The 20223-nt window shown below is 39.4% G+C and overlaps 1 protein-coding gene across 1 annotated transcript; it reads left to right on the top strand.

Moving 5' to 3' along the window:
- Nucleotides 1-14: 14 nt before the first annotated feature.
- On the top strand, nucleotides 15-16856 carry LOC149290172 (serine dehydratase-like). Its single transcript, XM_089489426.1, has 9 exons — nucleotides 15-86; nucleotides 1332-1415; nucleotides 2745-2903; nucleotides 8555-8594; nucleotides 10211-10350; nucleotides 13895-13983; nucleotides 14733-14963; nucleotides 16207-16331; nucleotides 16663-16856. The coding sequence occupies exons 1-9, from the start codon at nucleotides 15-17 to the stop codon at nucleotides 16854-16856; spliced, it is 1134 nt and encodes a 377-aa protein (XP_089345552.1).
- The last annotated feature ends 3367 nt before the right edge of the window (nucleotides 16857-20223 follow it).

Genomic DNA, 20223 nt, shown 5'->3' with positions numbered 1-20223 from the left:
CAGAATAACAGAAAATGCAGGAAGAGAAGTTTGAGCATTCTCTGCCGACTGTGTCAGTCCTGACACCACCAGAAACATTATTAAATGTAAAAAGGTTCCCAGAGGGTTCATCCAGAACCTCCTGTAGCCTCTGCGGATCCCTACTTGCATGTCATTCATGTATCATCAGCAGTGTGGCTCAAAGCGAAAATAATGAGAATCTGTGTTTCTCCCTCCTCCAAAAATGCATTAAAAAAATATATCAAAAAAAAAATAAAAAAAAATAATAAAAAAATTCACCTTCAAATCATAAGGAGTCCTGTCCAGTTCCAAGAGAGAATTGTAAAAAACACTAAAAAAATTTTTAAAACTTGAAACTAAAATAAAATTATATTAATAATAAAAAATGGAAAAAATTAAACACGCAAGGAAATAAAAAAAAAAAAAAAATAGTTGCCCAAGCACATTGTGCTTCTCCCACTACATATAAGCCTTTAGCCCCAATCCTATCCAAAGGTCTTGGGCTGCTTCATGTAGTGGCATTGAAGTGCTCAAAATTATATAAATTGGCTAATTTTCTACACATGATCTTGTTATCCCCCTGAATTCACTAGTGGTTTGTATACCGCGCAGGCACAGGCAATAGGAGGTGGGGAAAGAGGCAAATGTATATAATCCTGCATAATCTGTCTGTGCATTTGCAAGAGAAGAGGGACCACATAATAATTTAAAGGGCATTAAAATGCATATGATGCCTGGGGTGTCCATTTAAGTTTAAAAATACTAAAAGTACTTACTACCCCCCCCTGATTTTAACTGCAGAGCTCCCCAGGAACATCCCCTAATCCTCTCATGATTACAGTGTAGAAAGCAATGAGACTGTGAAATGGCCATGCATGCAGGGGGTCTCCTTAGTCCCCATGGAAATGGCGCGCAAGCTGAAATCCCCCCAACACACATGCAAACACACAATTACAAGATAACAAATATTATACAATGGCTGGGGTGCACGTTATGTTAAAAAAAACCATAGAGAACTGTCATTTGCCTTCAGCACTAGGTGTGTTAAAACAGATATTACTGTATTTGAAGAACATCATTATTACTCCCTTTAAAAACTTCTTGATGATACGTCAACAATATTTAAAACTATAGAACCACTGGGCATAAAATTCTGTTGGCTCAAACTGCAGTTACAGTGCAATTTGACTACTCTGCAGCAAATTCGCCATAAAACTTGCATTTTTTCTTTTTATATTGCCATTTATAACATATATGTCCTCGGCAGATATTGTATTTTATTACTGACAGTTAAGAGGTTACTTTGTTATACAAACTCCCTCCCCTTACAGGTCCACTCTTTGGACCTTGATCTGCCCTGCATTGACATTATGCTAATCACTGACGTCCAGAAGCAGCCTGCCTGGGAACTAAAGGTATGGTATTTACTTATGTTCCGTAAGACAAGTGTGAAATAGTTTATTTGTGGCATACTAGTATACTAACAAACTATCCATTTACAATAATGCAACCCTGGTATATGCATAACCCTCATTGTAATTCTTCAACCCTCTGTATTATATGTAGGTTCATTCATTGGCAATGGCAAGCATGTTCTAATTTCTAGTGTCTACAGGAGCGGACGGAACGTTAAAGAGTCGCAAGAACTTTTGCTTTTCTAGAGAAGCAAATTACATTTTTAGATTATTTTATCAAAGTTAGCAGTCTCTCCAACAGCTATAGCCAGCAACTTGGTGATGAATTACCACCTTTTGACATGTCAACAAAGGGCTTCTTTCTATATCCAATCTAGTACTATTGAGTAAAAATGAGTATATCACACAGTGATCCCTGTAGGTTGATAACAGGGTTCTTTTTAGCGACAACCAGACAAGCATTGAAATATTTCAATATCTTTGCCCGCCACCCATATCGTTTATGGATAGGTAATATAGTTTGAATGTTATTGCTTATGGGACATCACTGAGCAAGTGTGGAACCTAAGCTCACGCAAAGTTGAGTGCTGTCCCGAAACTAAATTAATTGGTACCTTTTAAGTTAGAAAATCAACCATGCCTAGTAGAAAGTGTATTGCATCTTTAACATTACAGGCTTATGTTCTCAAAATTGGCAGTATCTTTTAAAATAACATCAGCATTTTGTCAGGATATGGTTGGACAAAAATGCTGCCTAATATAATTATATGAAACATAAAATAGATAATAGCAGTTGTGTCTTCCATTTGAATAAAAATAATGATAATTATCACTATTAGTGTTATTTGATATCTTATCATTAATTAACACATATCTGGAAAAAACAAAAAGCCGTTAACAAACTGGATAAATAGGATTGTGGTAATTGTGGTTATTTTTTTAAGAGTTTACTCGTTTTGAGAGTATACTAAAAGTTGTACCTTATTAAAGTGGACTGATTGGACCTGATGAACTAAATAATTGCTATAGAGGGCATTCCTGTTTCCTATAAGTCATTTTTATTAAATAATCAAAGTTACGTTTTTTGTATATTCAATTAAAGAAATATTTCAAATTTGCACACCTGTATTTTATATAGCACCATAATATTTCATAGAGCTGTCATTAGATAAGGTAAGCCTTATAGTTGATGATAAGCATTCAACAAAGGTGTCATAATCAAATATATTAGGGCAACTAAAATATGCCTCTTTTCTAACATAAGATACATTCACCTGGGTTTACAACCCTTGGTCTGCATACTCATGTGTTATATGTTGTGCCCTATAGATGGATTCCGCTCAGGACCAACCGTTTCATATTGTCACTCCATTGACGAAGAGCATTCCGTTGTCTAGTGTTGCTGGGACAGAAGTACTCCTGAAGTTGGAAAATATCCAGCCTATGGGATCCTTCAAGATTCGAGGGATTGGCCACTACTGTCAGAAGGTTAGAAAACAGACACACATATACACAACTGGACAAGATTGTCCATATGCAATGCACCGTTTTAGTTGTATGTACAAACACTTATTTCGATTTAACATGCAAAAATGTATTTTTGAATACAAATTATTATAACCAGAATGCTTTCTTATTTTTTTTCTAACTCTTAATGGAAGACCTAAAAATTGTTATATCTAGCCACATAAAAAACTGGAACTTTTGTCCTCTCTAATACAGAACGCATTGGTATATATAAAACAAACTGTAATACTATCTCAGGTTGCCATGGTCCCACTCTGGTGTACTCCCACAAGTGTTATGGCTTCCATAACTGCCAGAGGATGCCCCAGTATAGTATTCTGGCTGCTGTCATTGCTGGAGGATGCCCCACCATAATGTTCAGGCTGCTATAAAGGCCAGGGGATGCCCCAGCACTTTTTTTGGGCTGCTCGCTTTTATGGTTCTGGCTCCAGCTTAGTGTTTTGGCTGCTATAACGGCCACAAGATGTTTCAGCATTGTGTTCCAGCTACAGGCATTGACGGAGCAGGGTTCTGGCAGCCATAATGTCCTGCTGGTGTGTATCCCCTCCCCCAAACAGAGAGCTCTCATGTAACCCCGCCCCAAAACAGAGAGCTCCCGTTTAACCCCGCCTCCATACACTAAGCTCCCTGTAGTCCCACCCCCAAAGCAGCCTGACTTTAGTTAATACTGGGCCTTAACATTTCTAATGGCGGCTCTGACCACAGATGCCTCCTGCTGCCAATTATGGGGCCAGATGTCCAAAACAGAGCAATAGTTACTTCACCTGCCATTGCTAGTCTGCCACCAGACATGAAACTGTTTATATTTACCTTTAGACCTTTAACCCCTTGATGACAATTGCCGGTCCGGGCACGTCACGGAAAAACAAGTCGTTAACGACAAATGACGTGCCAGGACCGTCATTTGTTAAAACGGGTGAAAAAAATCGATCCTACCTCAAGGCATTCAGCAACGCCACAATCGGCACCAGGGGCCATGTCTGGCCCCTCCCCGGGGCGTCAACATCCGCCATACAATGTATGGCGGCGGATGCCCGTTTTAAAAGCGTTTAGGAGGCGATCAACGATCACCTCCTAAACTTAAATGGTGTCGCTGGAATGCCTCGATCAGGAGGCATCCAGCGACACCAAACACTTACCTTAGGATGGACTGTGACCGCTCCGGAGAGCAGTCACAGCCGCAGCTGCACGCAGTCTTCACCATCCGCAAGATGGCAGCGGCCCGGGAAAAAAAACAATAAAGATGCAAAAGTTCGCTAGAAGGTCTCCAGACCCTCTAGAGAACTATGGCTCCACTTGCAGGTTGTATACAGGTACTGCATTCAACCATGCAAGTCAATTGAGCCCAGCTTTCTAATCACAGTGTGATTAGTAAAAATAAATTAAAAAATAAAATAAAATTAATAATAATTAGAAAAAAATAGTAAAAAAAACAGTAAAATGTAAAAATAATTTCCCTCTGATGTCACTATCAGGGGAACCTTCAAGTTGAATTTTTTTTTTTAAATGTTTTAAAAAAGGCAAAAAAAAATTAAAATATATATATAAAAAATATATTTTTGTGAGCAAGTCCTAAAATTAGCACATTAGCTTAAAACAATTCTCGCATGGAAAGAGATAAAATACTGGCATATTAAATGCCCATGGGGTGTCTACTTTTAAAAAATGTATGATTTGATGGGGTAAATTGAATTGGCCGGATTCAACAATGTCCCAATTAACACGGGGGGAAGGATGGCCACACATCTAATTTCCAATTAGAAAAATGCACACGTACCAAATGTGGCCTTTTAGTTCCCCCCAAAAATGACAAACCCATGCATGTGGGGTATCACTGTACTCAGGAGATGTTGCTGAACACATATTGAGGTGTTGTGTGACAGCGGCATATACCAGGAGATGTAAATTCATACATAACATAGGTGTGTGGGGGAAAAATACACACAAAAGAATACTACTGCAAACTTTGAAAAAATTCTGGTGGTAAAATGTGTGCATGCAAAGAGTTAAAATACCAGCCTTTAAAATACCCTGGGGTGTCTAGTTTTCAAAAATATATGGTTTTGTTGGGCACACTGAAATGGCCTGGCTCAAAGATGTACCAAATAGGGCATGGGCAGTGGATCCCCAAATGCCAAAGTTCAACGTTGAAAAATGCGCATGCCCCAAATGTGGCCCTTTTGCCCCCAAACAGCCAGGCAAAATCATTCCTGTGAGGTATCGCTGTACTCGGGAGATGTTGCTGAACACATATTGGGGTGTTTTGTGATAGTGACATATACGAGAACCTTTTAATTCATACCTGAATTAAAATGTGTGTGGAAAAAACAAATGCAAAAAAAATGACTACCACAAAGTTTGACAAAGACTGGTGGTAGATATGGTGCATAGAAAGAGTTAAAATACTAGCATTTGAAATACCCTGGGGTGTCTAGTTTTCAAAAATATATGGCTTTATTGGGCATACTGAAATGGCCCGGCTCAAAGATGTGCCAAATAGGACATGGGCAGTGGATCCCCAAATGCCAAAGTTCAACATTGAAAATGCGCATGCCCCAAATGTGGCCCTTTTGCCCCCAAACAGCCAGGCAAAATCATTCATGTGAGGTATCGCTGTACTCAGGAGATGTTGCTAAACACATATTGGGGTGTTTTATGATTGTGACATATACCAGAACCTGTTTATTCATACCTAAAGTAAAATGTGTGTGAAAAAACAAATGCAAAAAAAATTACTACCATAAAGTATGACAAAGGCTGATGGTAGAATTAGTGCTTAGAAAGGGTTAAAATACTAGCATTTGGAATACCCTGGGCTGTCTAGTTTTCAAAAATATATGACTTGATGGGGTAAATTGCATTGGCCGGCTTCAAAGATACCCGAAATGGCACATGGGGGGAAGAATTACCAGATTTGGAAAAATGGCTTTGAAATAGCAAAACGCTACCTGTACTTATTGCCCCATAATGTGTAGAAAAAAGCAAAAAAACATAAAAATATTGGGTATTTCTAAACTCAGGACAAATAGTAGAATCTATTTAGCAGGTTTTTTCATTACCTTTTATAGATGAGTAAAAGATTTTTCAACAAAAAGTTCGAAATTTTTCACCATATTTTATACTTTTTTTAATAGTAAATAATATGATACAATCAAAACAATGTCATCTAAAGAAAGCCCTTCTTGTCCTGAAAAAACAATATATAATGTGTGTGGGTTCAGTAAACGGGAAAGAAGAAAATTACAGCTAAACACGAGCAGCGCAGAAATGTTAAAACGGCCATTGTCACGAAGGGTACAAAAAGTAAAATCAGCCTTTGTCACAAAGGGGTTAAGTATAAGAAACAAAATAATTTGTTACCATAAATTATTATGGGTAATGGAGGAACGTTTGCTTCATAAAAGATATGGCTTACCATCACACTGGGACACAAGAGAAAGCAGGACACACAATTCAGTCAGGCAATTACCACTAAGCAACCATTATAGTATAGTACAATTCTCATTGGGGTGATCATTAGCAGTGCTTTTACATCTGATTTACAGAGGAGAACATCAGTCCATAAAGCTGGGAAAACACTGCAGGATTGCGTGGCAGAAAGTGGCAGCAGATGTAATGTACATGGGTCAGATTGATAGCTGATTTGATTGCTGCAAAACCTGCCAGAAGATGGTGGCCTCGGAGGGGGCAGCTGGGGCCCTGAGTTGGGCCCCTTGGTATTGTGTATGCTTATGTGTATGCTTATGTCGCCGCTTGTTTAACAATGTCTCGCGCGAACAAGGTCTGTTGAAGAAAAATACATTTAATCCCAGCTTATAGGGAAAGATGTTCTTGTCACATGACGCACTTTATTTATCCGAGAGAGAAAATATTAGACTCTCTTCGTGTTCGTCTTTGTGTTCATTTTCGTGGGGGAAAATATCTTCGTATTACGTGAATATTTGCCCGTTCCTGTGTTCGGTTCGGGCGAATATTAGCAGCCTGCAGGGCCCTCCTCTGCCATCAACCAATGAAGTACACCTGTACTTCATTGATTGATGGCAGACGAGTCCCCTGCTGGCGACTAATAGAGTCGCTTGTACAAACTTTTAAAATCCTGGTCCAGCAACTTGGCCGGCAGAGACCACTGGTCTCCCTGTTACAACAGTTAAAGGTCTGTACAAGCGACTTTATTGGTCGTTCGTACGGACTTTTAACTGTTGGAGCAGGGAGACCAGTGGTCTCTGCCGGCCAAGTTAACCCCTGACGGCAAACCTACAGATTTCCGCTCCCGTTATCTACGCAGCATCGCAGGGGTTAACGGGAGCAGAAATCCGTAGGTTCGCCATCAGGAGTTACAAAGGCTGTGCGAGTGAGCCTATTGGTCGCACGGCCCCTTAACCCCTGACGGCGAACCTACAGATTTCCGCTTCCGTCAACCTCTGCGATGCTGCAGAGATAAGGTAGGCTAGATGGGGAAGGGACCAGGGAGATTAGATTCTGTGTGTTTTACCGCCGCTATCTCCGGTTCTTCGTTTCTTCGGGACGAACAATGAAAACACACTCTTCATACTTCATGTTTGCCCGAAGACTGCACAAGTCTAGAAAATATGATGGGGACCAACTTTTGAGATTAAATAATAGTTAATTGGAAGGGATATACACGTTTTACAAGTAGTAGGCATGTAGTTCTTAAAAACGTGATTTTGGAAACTATGTGATTTCTATGCAAACTTATAACTAAATTGCAATTTATGGACTCCGGTGAAGTCCATTTTAGAATTATGTCTGATTTCAACAAAAATAAGTTTTCAGTACCCTGTGGGAAACAGTGAGATAACCCTAACAATTTAAACAATGGCACAGCAAGATTGTCTTGTGTCTATAAAGTAACTTTTTTTATTGATAATAAAATGAAAATAGTATATACCCCCCCCAAAAAAAAAATACACAAGGGGCTTAATGTCATTCTTGAATCCATCACTAGGTGGCAGCCTTTGCACACCTGGTTCCTGTTTAATAATAAAAAAAGAAAAGCATGATTTTGCTTAACATACATTGTAACCATAGCAAGGCAGAGTGATCAAGTGTTAGTGTTTCTAGGTCACAATTTTCAGGGTAATAGCACCTATTGTAGGGTAAATAGTGTACTACTGTCTACAAAGAACACCTCCCCCCCTTCGTCTTTAGCCTTTAGTATGACAGAAAAGAATTGAGCCTATTCACAAATCTCATCTCTACTTAAATGGGCAAATTATCAATGCTGTTTAATGGGTTGGTAAAGACATAAAAATGCCTCATGTGTTTTGTGGCAGTTAATGCGGTTTCTTCAGAGGCAGGGGCTCCTTCTACCTTGGGAGAACCGGCATCTTTCAAAAGTGAACGCTATGTCTGAATCACATTCTATATGTTACTCTAGAAGCAAATGTAGCACTGTATATACTGTATACACTCTGTGTGTGTGTGTATATATATGTGTATACATATATATATGTATATACATGTATATATATCATTTATTGTTTTATATAGCACCATCATATTAGCGCTGTACAATGTACAAATATATATAAACATAAATATATATGTGTATGTGTTTTAGCAAAGTTTATAATGCTTCCCGTCTTTTCTAGTTATCCAGGATGGGGTATACAAGGTTTGTCTGCTCTTCAGGTAAATTGTTATTATCATTTCTATGTTATAAAGAAGCAACCACAATGTCTTACGTAATGTCACAAATGTGCGCAGGGCAAGGTCTTTTCACCTAAAGGCTGTTCTATATATAACTTTATGAATATTAGGTTTTGTTGCATCCACACATGAAGCTTGTCTGACAGCCTTACTTGTATGTTTTTTTTGTGATTCTACTTACACTATATGGACAGAAGTATTGGGACATACCTCTTAATTATTGAATTCAGGTGTTTCAGTCAGATCCATTGCCGCAGGTATATACAATGCAGTCTGCATTTACAAACATTTGTGAAAAAAAATGGATCGTTCTGAAGAGCTTATTCAATTCAACCGTGGTACTGTGATAGGATGCCACCTTTTCAATAAGTTAGTTCATGAAATGTCATCCCAACACTTCCAATCTTCCATTGAATTAATATCAGCACAAAAAATTAAAACAGAGTTTTAAATAAAACAATAAACTGAGGTTTCTGGAATGAGTTTCCATGGCCGAGCATCCGCATGTAAGCCTCACATCACCAAGTGCAATGCCAAGCATCGGATCGGGTGGTGTAACGCACACTGGCTCTTGACTCTGGAGCAGTGGAAACGTGTGCTGTGGAGTGATGAATCACGCTTCTCTCTGTTTGGCAGTCTGATGGGCGAGTGTGGGTTTGGCGGATGGCAGGAAAACGTTATCTACCTGTGCCAACTGTAAAGTTTGGTGGAGGAGGGATAATGGTATGAGTCTGTTTTTCAGGGATTAGGCTAGGCTCCTGACTTCCAGTGAAGGTAAATCATTATGCTTCAGCATACCACAACATTTTGGTCAAAGCTATGCTTCCAACTTTGTGGGAACAGCTTGGGGAAGACCCTGTTGTATTCCAGCATCACTGTGCCCCAGTGCACAAAGCAAGGTCCATAAAGACATGGTTGGATGAGTTTGGGGTGGAAAGACTTGCCTGGCCCACACAGAGCCCTGACCTCAACCCCATCGGACACCTTTAGGATGAATTGGATCGGAGATTGCAAGCCAGGCTTTCTCATCCAGCATTAGTGCCTGACCTCACAAATGCTCTACTGGATGAATGGGCAGAAATTCCCACAGAAGCACTCCAAAATCTTGTGGAAAGCCTTCCCAGAAGAGTGAAAGCTTTTATAGCTGCAAAGGGGGGACCAACTATATATAAATCTCTCTGTATTTAGAATGCAATGCAATAAACGTCCCTGTTGGTCTAATGGTCAAATGTCCCAATACTTTTGGTTATATGGTAGCAGGGGCATACACACATTTGCTATAATGTTTTCCCTGGCTTTCTTATTACCTATATATTTGTAAGTTGGTTATCTTGATATATAGATGGAACTTATTGGCATGGGATTTTTGTAAGTCTATCATATTTAAAAGTACACACTCTATCTTTTATGATAGACCACCTTTACTATTTGTTTTATCATTCATTTATGTACATGCATGTTTTTTTTATACATTAGTTTGTCTCCAAAATCTCACATTAGACCGGAATCATTTACCGCCCCCTCTCTAATTTTTAGTCTGTCTGTGGTACTCTTCAATTATTAATCTTTAACACACACTTCTTCTCTCTCACACGTAGGAGGTAATGCTGGGCTGGCAGCAGCCTATGCATGTAATAAGCTTGGATTACCGGCCACCATAGTAGTGCCAGAAAGCACAGGTCAAGACATTGTGCAAAAGCTGAAGAATCTGGGGGCAGATGTTGTAATGAAAGGAAAGGTAATTATGATGGTCATGTGTCTAATATCTAATACATGAATAGCCAAAAATAATAATTGTTCCTCGCTCTTAGTTTTTTCACAACCACCTGGTGCATCTAAATTTCAGTTGAACAATTCAGTATTCATTTTGCTACTGCCAGAGCTTTAGAAAATAAATATGGGGTTTACGTAAGAATTTTTATTTTATGTTGCAAAAAAACCCACTTATTCTTTAAAATAACCAAACAGTTTAGAGGTTAAGGCTAAACTTTTAGATAGCAACGTGAACTGCACAAAAGAAAAGTAGAAATATCACTGTATAGTGCAGAATATTTCAAATGCTAGGTGTACTTGAATAACATAACTTGATGAAAAGCACTTTAGCGCTACACCAGCTCAGCTTCATGGGTCTTCCATACATATTGATTTTGTCTCTCCCACCCCATAAAACTAACCTGTGCTTCGGCGACTTTCCCATAAAACACAAAAAAGGGGTCTAAAATGGTTACCTATGCGTAATGGTTCATATGCGTTCACATTTTTATGTTTAGATATGGAATGTACAATTTCAATTATTTTGAAATTTAGTGATGTGGTTACTTGTGCAAGTCATAGCTAAGTTCAATCACTTGATAAGTTGCAGTTTGTGAATAGTGATCCCTTGAGGGTCAGGGTCTAAACACTTAATTAGATGCCCTTCATTGTCACATTGAATGTTGTGTTTTAGCAGAAAGCTTTCTGAAGTACATTTTCACCACTCCACATTACAATATTGTATGCACCCTCATTCTGGACAGAACAGTTGCTTTTAATTGGAATTTTTTATGAGGATACAGGTCCTGTAGTCCAACAAGGTGGTGGGACTTCAGGTGGAATGAGCAGAACGCTCTGGATCTGATTTTTCTTATCAAGTTTATTCACAAAATTAACAGATGAATTGTGGTAACTTGGAACATTTCAATATGCCAAATTCATAAAGGAGCCCTGTCAAACTCCCCAGCCCAATCATACCTGAATGGCACTAATGCTTCCTCCATAGTCTACATGCCTCCTGCTTCTGGCACTGTTATATCCCCCTGCATGGATTAAAGGAGGAAACATTTGGACTATATGGGCTGTTGGGGCCCGGGGCAATGAACAACTGCCATTGGCAACTATGGTAAGCCTGGGCTCACGGCAGTTGCCCTTTTGCCCTGGGTTAGAGGCAGCCCATTTAGCACTAGTCTACCGGTGATGAGCAGATTTAGGTTCTCCATTCGCTCACTGATGCCCCTAAATAGATAGATGCATGCGGAGGAGCATTTATTGTTTATAGTCTAGGAATAAAGAGTTACGTACCTTACCTCTTTATGTCTTGGAAACCGATTACTGATCCAATTTTGTAATTGAGGCGAAGTTCAGTGGGATTATGTAATCTGTATCGCATGACCCCTCAGTAGTAGCGTGGCAACTCACATTGGATGGAAACTGCCCTGAAGATAGACTAAGGCTGCGTGCAGGGCAATTCAATTTTGCGAGGGATGTCAAGAAATGAAAAATAATAAAGACATACTGGTCTGCCAGCTCCAGGAGTTAAAGTTCCTCACTCGTACGTACCTTTCATCCCTGATGGCAAAACTCCGCCTGCGTGGTCTCCCCGCTCCAGGGTTTAAAGGTCCATACGAGCGACCTATAGAGTTGCTCGTACAGACCTTTAACTCCTGACGACGAAACTCCGCCTGAGGAGACACCTGCTTCAGGAGGTAAAGGTCCGTACGAGTGACCAATAAAGTCACTGACCTTTAACTCAGGCGAAACTTGGCCTAGGGGGGGAACAGGAGTTAAAGGTCCGTCCGAGCAACTCTATTGAACCCTTCGTGTTCGTTTTCATGTTCGCCTGAATATGAATGGACAAGTCTAGTTAGAATTGTAATTTTGTCACTAAACCCCTCCAACACACATCAGTTACAGTGAACAATGTATATTTTCTATGCAAATACACAATGCGTAGACCAGCCGTTGGCTGGGAGCTGACGGCTGGGAGCTCCTCAGCTTCTCAAATGGGCGGCTCAGCTGGCACTTTAGCAAGCGCGGCAGCAATTGAGCCAAATAGGGTCTTTCTTCTATCTCACGTGTGAGATAGGCATAGGCAGGCTATATCAGGGGACAGAAGGCTTCATAGCAAGTGAACCCCAAAGCACAAAAGGGAAAAAAAATGCTAAATTCCAAATCCATTTTAATCTGAATTAGATTAAAAGGGATTTTAATATGAATTTTGCACAAAAAAAAATGTTCCTTCTGCGCTTGGGGGTTCACATATGCATGTGCTCCTATGGAGGAGCCTCCTATATATATAAATAAATAAATAAATAAATATATATAAATATATATATATACACACACAAGATATGTAATGTTTCCCACAGTTGTTTTTTTTTCTTAACTATAGCTATTTTATAAAAGTTATTGTTAATATTGAATATAATACATTAAATGGAAATAATAGCCAGTGGGTAATTGAGTGTGAATATGAAAAAATATATGAATTGGCACATTTAAAGCCTGGCATTAAGACCTAAGAAAGCATTGGGCTCTTTATGTTACATGCAGCCATGGCAACCATGAACAATACATAAAACAATACATGTGATGAGATTACAGAAACATAATATATCACATTGATTTGAAGGAAGAAGCAATTCAAAACAAGCCTATATAAAATAAGCATTGCATAGTAAGAAAAAGCATATAATGTTATTCAAAGTCTATTTTGTTAATAATACAAGCTTTGGAGATGGTTTATCTATGTATTCAACAACTCTTACTACAATGATGAAAAGTGTACATATAATGTAATTGAAATAAACTAACGTCACGCTCAAAGTCACGCTCTGAGTGGATCAGGATCTGTATGTCCGGCACATTTTTTTTTCCAGAAGTGTAATATCTTCTTACCGATCATAAATTTGAATTAGCTTGTTCAATGGCCACATCCAGCAGCAAATAACAACCAAATGATTTATAAATATTTTTCATCTTTTATGGAACAATCCCTTGTTTTCGGTGTTTTAAAATACAAAAGTATGAACACACAATTGATGCAATTACGCTTGATGTTTCCCATTGAGCCCTGAATATTGCTAAGCCTTTTTTTCACATAGTTGACAAAGATGCATGGCAGGGGGGGTTGTGGCAAAAATCCTCCCTAACTCAGCCCTATTGCCTAACTTCGTTGGCTCAGGAGAGGGGTTTCCTGGTGGGGAAAAAATAATTAAGAAAAAATGATATGACCATGGTAGTAGTAGCTAGCAGACCATCATGAACCTGCGTAACATGAGGCCTTTAGTTGGGGTGCTAAAGATTAGCCGCAACTATGCTATAGAAACATTATAAAAGTTGTGTTGATTTTATGGGAATAAACCTTTAGAGGAAAGAATAAATGGCATATTTATTTGATTAATGTATTGTGAAATTAATGTGTGGAGAGGCATCTTAACCCTATTAATGCTAAGACATATTATATTCTAACACAGCATAGTACATCACTACTGTACTACTAGAACATCTTATCTCTTCTCCTTCAGGTTTGGGATGAGGCTGATGCTCTTGCTCACCATTTGGCTGAGGCTCCAGGCTCGGTGTATGTTTCTCCATTCAACCATCCAGTCATCTGGTGAGTATGCAGTATGAGACCTTGTCTATAGTTCCCAAGCACCCAAAAATTATTTTTGTTGCCATATCCAGCCTTACCAGAAAAGCTTGAAATTATTTTTTTATTATCTAAGGTTGGTACCTTTTATAGTCACAGAGAAGAAGACGGGGAAAGAGGCCAATGCATAAATGCATACACTTATAGTGACCACTCAGCTGTCATATGTATTAAAGTTTAAATGATGCCTGAAGTGTCCCTTTAAAGAATCTATTAAGACTATTCTAGGGGCCTGTCTAAATATAAATGCTAGAGTGGACTGTTTTGTATACATCCTTGTCAAAAACTAGGACTTTTCATAAGGGGTCTGTCAAAACAATGATGTGCTTGGGCTGAAGGTGCTAGGGATGCATTCTTAACTAGAATGTCAGTCATTAAATATATATCCTTGTTGAATATTTAGTACCAAATAAATTTCTTTCTCTGGTCACAGAACACGTTTAGATAGACACCCTAACCCATCTGTGGATTTGTAGGATTTGTTTTCATATTAGGAGCTCCGAACATGAATAGACAAACTCTAGAATCAACATATTTTAGCTATAAACACAACATTGTCATACCGTCTTTGACTAGATATCACATGTGGGACTTGCAATCCACAGAAGCGTGAGGACCACATACTGATCTGCAGATATTGTGAGGGAGTATTTCTTAATTGAGTTGTACATATGGGCCATTAATGATTGCACATGGTTTTGTTTTCTCTTTAGGGAAGGTCACTCAACTATTATACATGAGTTGAAGGCGTCTATGGGCTGTCAGAAACCTGGTGCTTTAGTGGTGGCAGTTGGTGGTGGAGGTCTCCTAGCTGGGGTAGCTGCAGGGATGGTTGAAGTGGGCTGGTCTGATGTGCCCATCATAGCCATGGAGACACTGGGAGCTCACTGTTTAAACGCAGCCATCCAGACTGGCAAAGCTGTCACACTCCCAGATATCACCAGGTAAATAATAATATTTTTATAAATACATTCACCAATGATATTTTCTTAACAGTCTGCTCTTTTCATACCTTGTGGCTAAAAGTTACTACTGCCCTGGAGTTTTCACCTTCTTTAAAGTCAAAGTACCAACTCTACTACTCCCTTTAAAGTGCTCCATTCACAAAAACAGATGTTCTGACCTGCATGAGCTCCAACATCTGCAATATTTGTTCTTCTGTTACCCACATCAGTGTGTGTTATTTTTACAAAAGCATGGGGATAAATCCCAAAGCAACCTAGGTGACTTCTACATGTCACTTGCCACAACACGTAATTTAAAGCCATAAAGATCCCCTGCGACCAACTGCAGGATAAAACATAAGGATGCAAGTACGAGAGACTAATATTTGATTCTTTGCTTCGGGCTCTACGGAGTCATAATCTGGACACTACTGGATTAGTTCAGCTATTCCTGAAGCACGGCTCCCATTATCATCAGGCATCCTATGCCAGCAACACTGCCAGAGGAATCTGGTGGTTTGAATTGAAAAGACTCCCTACTTCTTATGTTTGGCCACAAGGGATATTGAGATTGATGATCCTGCTCCTGCCTATTGGATCACCATTGCAAGACATAAAGATCCAGAGAAACTTAGACTCTACAATACTATGAAAGGGGACTTGACCAATAACCTTCACCTACCATACATAATTACGGTATTAGCACATAAAACCTATCAAGACCACCTGTGCATAGATGTACAAAAAAAGATTGACCAACAATTATAGGAACTATAATTTAAAAAGGAGTGGCGAGTTACAGGCTGTCAATTCCATCCTTTCAGCCAGTATAAAGTATAGCAGTACCTGTCTGCCACATAGCTCACACCACAAGAAACAACTCCTTTTTAACAATTTGTCACAGCGCCCCCGCAACTAAATAGTCTTTACTCTGTCTCACACATCCTGAAAGTCTGAGATTCTCACATTACTAGATGAGAGACTGTCCAATTAATTTGGAAACCATAAACTGCATGCCATCAGGTGAGAGGCTGTCTCATTCACGTATGTCCAATAAGGAATTACTCTGTCTAATCCTGACTACTGAACAACAACATAATAATTATCATTAACTGACCCTATTTGCCCACCTCTACCATCAAGTAATCCTGACACTAGCCCTTTTATATATATATATATATTTTTATTTTTTTTTATTTTTTAAGGATCGCCTCTCATGTGTGTATGTATGTTTCTTCTTTAGCATTGCAAAGTGCCTTGGTGCAAAGACAGTGTGCGATAGAGCACTGCAGTGTGCAAAAGAACATAATCTCATCTCCATAACAGTGGATGACAGAGAAGCTATACAAGCAGTGGAGAAATTTCTTGGTGAGTATGACGTGTTATTCCTTTCCTTCTATCCCCCACTCTCATTACTCCTTAGCTGCCTCACATTTTTGCCATTTTCATAATCTTGCTTTCTCTCTTCACCATCATTGGCATAGTCTCATATGCATCTTCTCTCTTGGAGTCTGACACTCTGGCATCTAGATCTAACATGTCCCCTACATTCCTTGTAACACTGTTACTCCTCATGATTCCTTTTTTCCTAATCCATATTATTATATCACAGTACCACTTTCCTTTAGACAAGTCATTTCTCCTGTCTTTGTCCGGGTCCTTTGATGGCATTTATTTTATTGTATTTTATTCTCCCCAGATGACGAGCTGATGCTGGTTGAGCCTTCCTGCGGTGCTGCGCTCTCTGCTGTGTATTCAGGGCACATACAACGTCTGCAGCAGGAGGGAAACCTGAAAATGCCCCATGGCCCTGTGGTTATGATAGTGTGTGGAGGCAGTGCTATCAGTCTATCCCAGCTTCAGGACTTCAAATCTCTGTTGGGAATGGACTGACCCCTCTAAATCATGGTTCCCAATACCTGTCTGTATAAAGCATGAAAATTCTAAACATCTAGCATTCAGAAATACTGGTTTTGTCCACTTGGGGGTACCATAGCACTACTAGCATTCATGACTATTATAGGGCATACATATACTCATGATTTACAATAACTGTTTGAGTGCCAATACCATGAGCATACATAACACCCCCACCCCAACCAATTCTCACCAAGCAAACAGTTATCCTAAGATGTAATCTCCAGCTATTGATTACATGGCTTGTATTTTTGTTTATCTTCGTGTATTTTATTTGATTGGTCATACATCTCTCGTGCTGCCTTTTCTGCCTTTCTAACTCTTCATTTTCCTCGGCTTCCCTGATAAATATCCCTATTCCACAAAACCTCTTCCACATTCTCTTTGGGATCAGAGTCCTATAAATCATAACTCACCAGCCAATATCTTATGTAAAAAGGTTCCTCGGGGCTGGGAAATCCTATTACCAGAAGCACCATTAATTATAAGCAGTCAGTTCCTCCTGCAGCTGTAATATGTTATCCAAAGACCCTATAACCCAAACGTGGCTGCCCCACCTTAAACGACTGGCGGGATGTAAAATGTTGCATAAGAAAAAATAAATCAGTGCTACAGCCCTTTTCTATATCCTACTGGTGAACACGCAGATTTACACACCTTACAAATACAGAAAAGGAGGCATTTTGCCATTGAGCAAGTAAGTCAAGGAGCTGGGCTACAGACTGGGACTACACATTTATAGCACTGTCCCCAGAATATTATCACTTGACCATCATCATATGTGTGACGCCATACACTAAACCAGCAACACACCAAGAATTGGCCCATGACCAGCGTTGAATGTTTTCCAAAACACTAGGTGATTCCAAGAGCTTTGGGAAAAATGGCCCACAAAGAATTACACATCATTCTTCGTGATAGGTTTCATAGCCCCTACTCATTTCCATTAACAATGTCCGAAGTTGAAGTGAGTGAACACCTGCAAAATGTCTTTGTATATACACCGTGAAATTCCAACTTGGCTGTAAGAAACTTGGGCTAGTGTAGAATGGAATACACAGAAAAAGAAGAGTAAAGTCGAAGTACTACACAATAGAGATGGGCTGGCTGTAAAATGGAATGAGTTGTTCTGGAGCTGAGCACATATCTAGCATGACTCACTGATCCCGTGCACAGCTAATGGGATCCACGTCTCCAGTTACGTAGGTCCCTGCAATTGTCCCACTGGATGCAGAAGGACCCAAAGACAGATATAAGAGGTTTCCATTTGCGAGAAACAAACAAACATGCAATTCTAGTACGGCAAAAAGAAAATAGTAGACCTGAAAAAATAAGGACTTATACATTGTAGAAGATTTTTCATTTTGTGGGGTTTATTCACTGAAATTCAGTGAATACAGTACTTTATCTATTATGGTCAATCTTACTGAATTTCTGCCACAAGAATAGCTTGGATGACCTTGTATAAAGCATATTGAAATCAGTGAGGTTTCTAAATAACCTCATTGAATTATGCATGCAAGCCTCACCCAATGAAATGAATGCATTTGCTAAGGGTCCTTTTTAGTGCATAGCAAAGTCAGTGGAATGAGATGTTCAACTCAGCTTCAAACTTCCTATTTACTAGATGTGCTAGTTTGCTTTGGTGAAATGGAGATTGTTATTCACACAGTTTATGTGCAAGACATTTTGGACAATGCACTACTTCCAAATTTATGGGAACAGTTTGGGGAATGCTCTTTTCTATTCCAGCGTGACTGTGCCCCAGTGCAGAAAGCCAAGTCCGTAAAGACATGGTTGGAAGAGTTTGGTGTGAAAGAACTTGACTGGACCACACAGAGATCTGACCTCAACCCCATCAAACACCTTTGGGATGAACTGGAATGGAGATTGCGAGCCTAGCCTTCTCCTCCAACATCAGTGCCTGACCTCACTGGATGAATGGGCACAAATTCCCACCGAAACACTACCAAATCTTGTGGAAAGCATGCCCAGAAGAGTGAAAGCTGTTATAGCTGCAAAGGGGGACCAACTACATATTGATGTCTATCTATTTAGAAAGCAATGTCCTAAAAGTCTCTCTTGGGGAAATGGTCAGATGTCCCAATACATTGGTCCATATAGAGTAGTTTATTTTAGGCATTCATCCTGATTTCCGAAATATCATATACTATGGTATGTCATTTTTTTTATACATGATGTGGTTAATATTGTATTAGATAAATCCAGCTAAAAAATACAAATGTACTTAAGCTATCTTCTTTGACTCTCTTATCCTCAGGGTTGCAGTGAAAGACAGCAATCACTGCTATAAGTAGTTGACAGTAGAATTGTGCATTTGTATTCGGGAGAACAAGAAAATGAACACGATTGTTGCGTTTTTGTTGTTGAAACCAAAAAACATGAAGATGCACAACGTGAAGAATCTTCTTTTCTTTGTGTTCATATATATACACTAGGCTTGCCTATTGGTTAAGACAAAATCTCTATCTGCTAACTAATCTCCCTGGTTCTTTCCCCCCATACAAGTCACTGCCTCTAGCCTGTCTTAAGTCTTCCTTAGTATAGCAGGGGTCTGAGTTTGAGACAACTGCTCTGAGCAACGTGGCCTGGGAGGAGTAGGGATTATAGTCCCCCTGGCAAAGGGCAGGGCAATTTACACCTCGGACCAACTTGGCCTGGGAAGACCAATGGCTTTGGCGCAAGAATTTAAAAGGTCCGTATGAGCATTGGCCGCCAGCAGGGGGCTCGTCTTAAGAAGTCAATTTTTAAACACTGCAACAGAGGTTTATTTATACATAACCAAAAAAGTTGGAGAAGTGACAGATGTTAAAATGATTGGCTGGTGGCCATTTTAGTTAATTGGCTGAATATTAAGTTAATTGACTGATCTTATGACAATGGTAAACAAAACACTAATGGCATTTAAACCAAAAAAAAACTTGTTTCTGGGAATACTTTTGGTAACAATTAACAAGGTACAGAAATTTCAAAGGAAATGTACCCTAAAAAAGGGGCATGCTACTCAGTATTCATATTACAGGCCTCAGGACATTCAACCACCGATAATAGAATTCATTCCCATACCTTGTTCCTTTCGTGTGCAGGATATTTAAGGAGCAATTTTTCAGAAAAATCATTTTCAATAATGTTGTCTGGGAGAAAATAACATTCTTACTCTCTGCTATTCACTTGATTATCACCAATCTCACTTCATCTAAATCCAGGACAGTCTGATCTACTCGAGATGAGAAGCAAGCAAGTTTAGGATGAAATTTTACTCAATACTTGGGAAAAAAAAGGTGTGAGACAGACTTGTGTTGTTCAGCCATAACAGGAATCA

Source organism: Sceloporus occidentalis, unplaced genomic scaffold (genome assembly GCF_023333645.1).
Source record: "Sceloporus occidentalis isolate IW3139 unplaced genomic scaffold, rSceOcc1.0.p SCAF_40, whole genome shotgun sequence".
Taxonomy (NCBI): Eukaryota; Metazoa; Chordata; class Lepidosauria; order Squamata; family Phrynosomatidae; genus Sceloporus; species Sceloporus occidentalis.
This window is presented reverse-complemented; position numbering and strand designations above follow the sequence as displayed.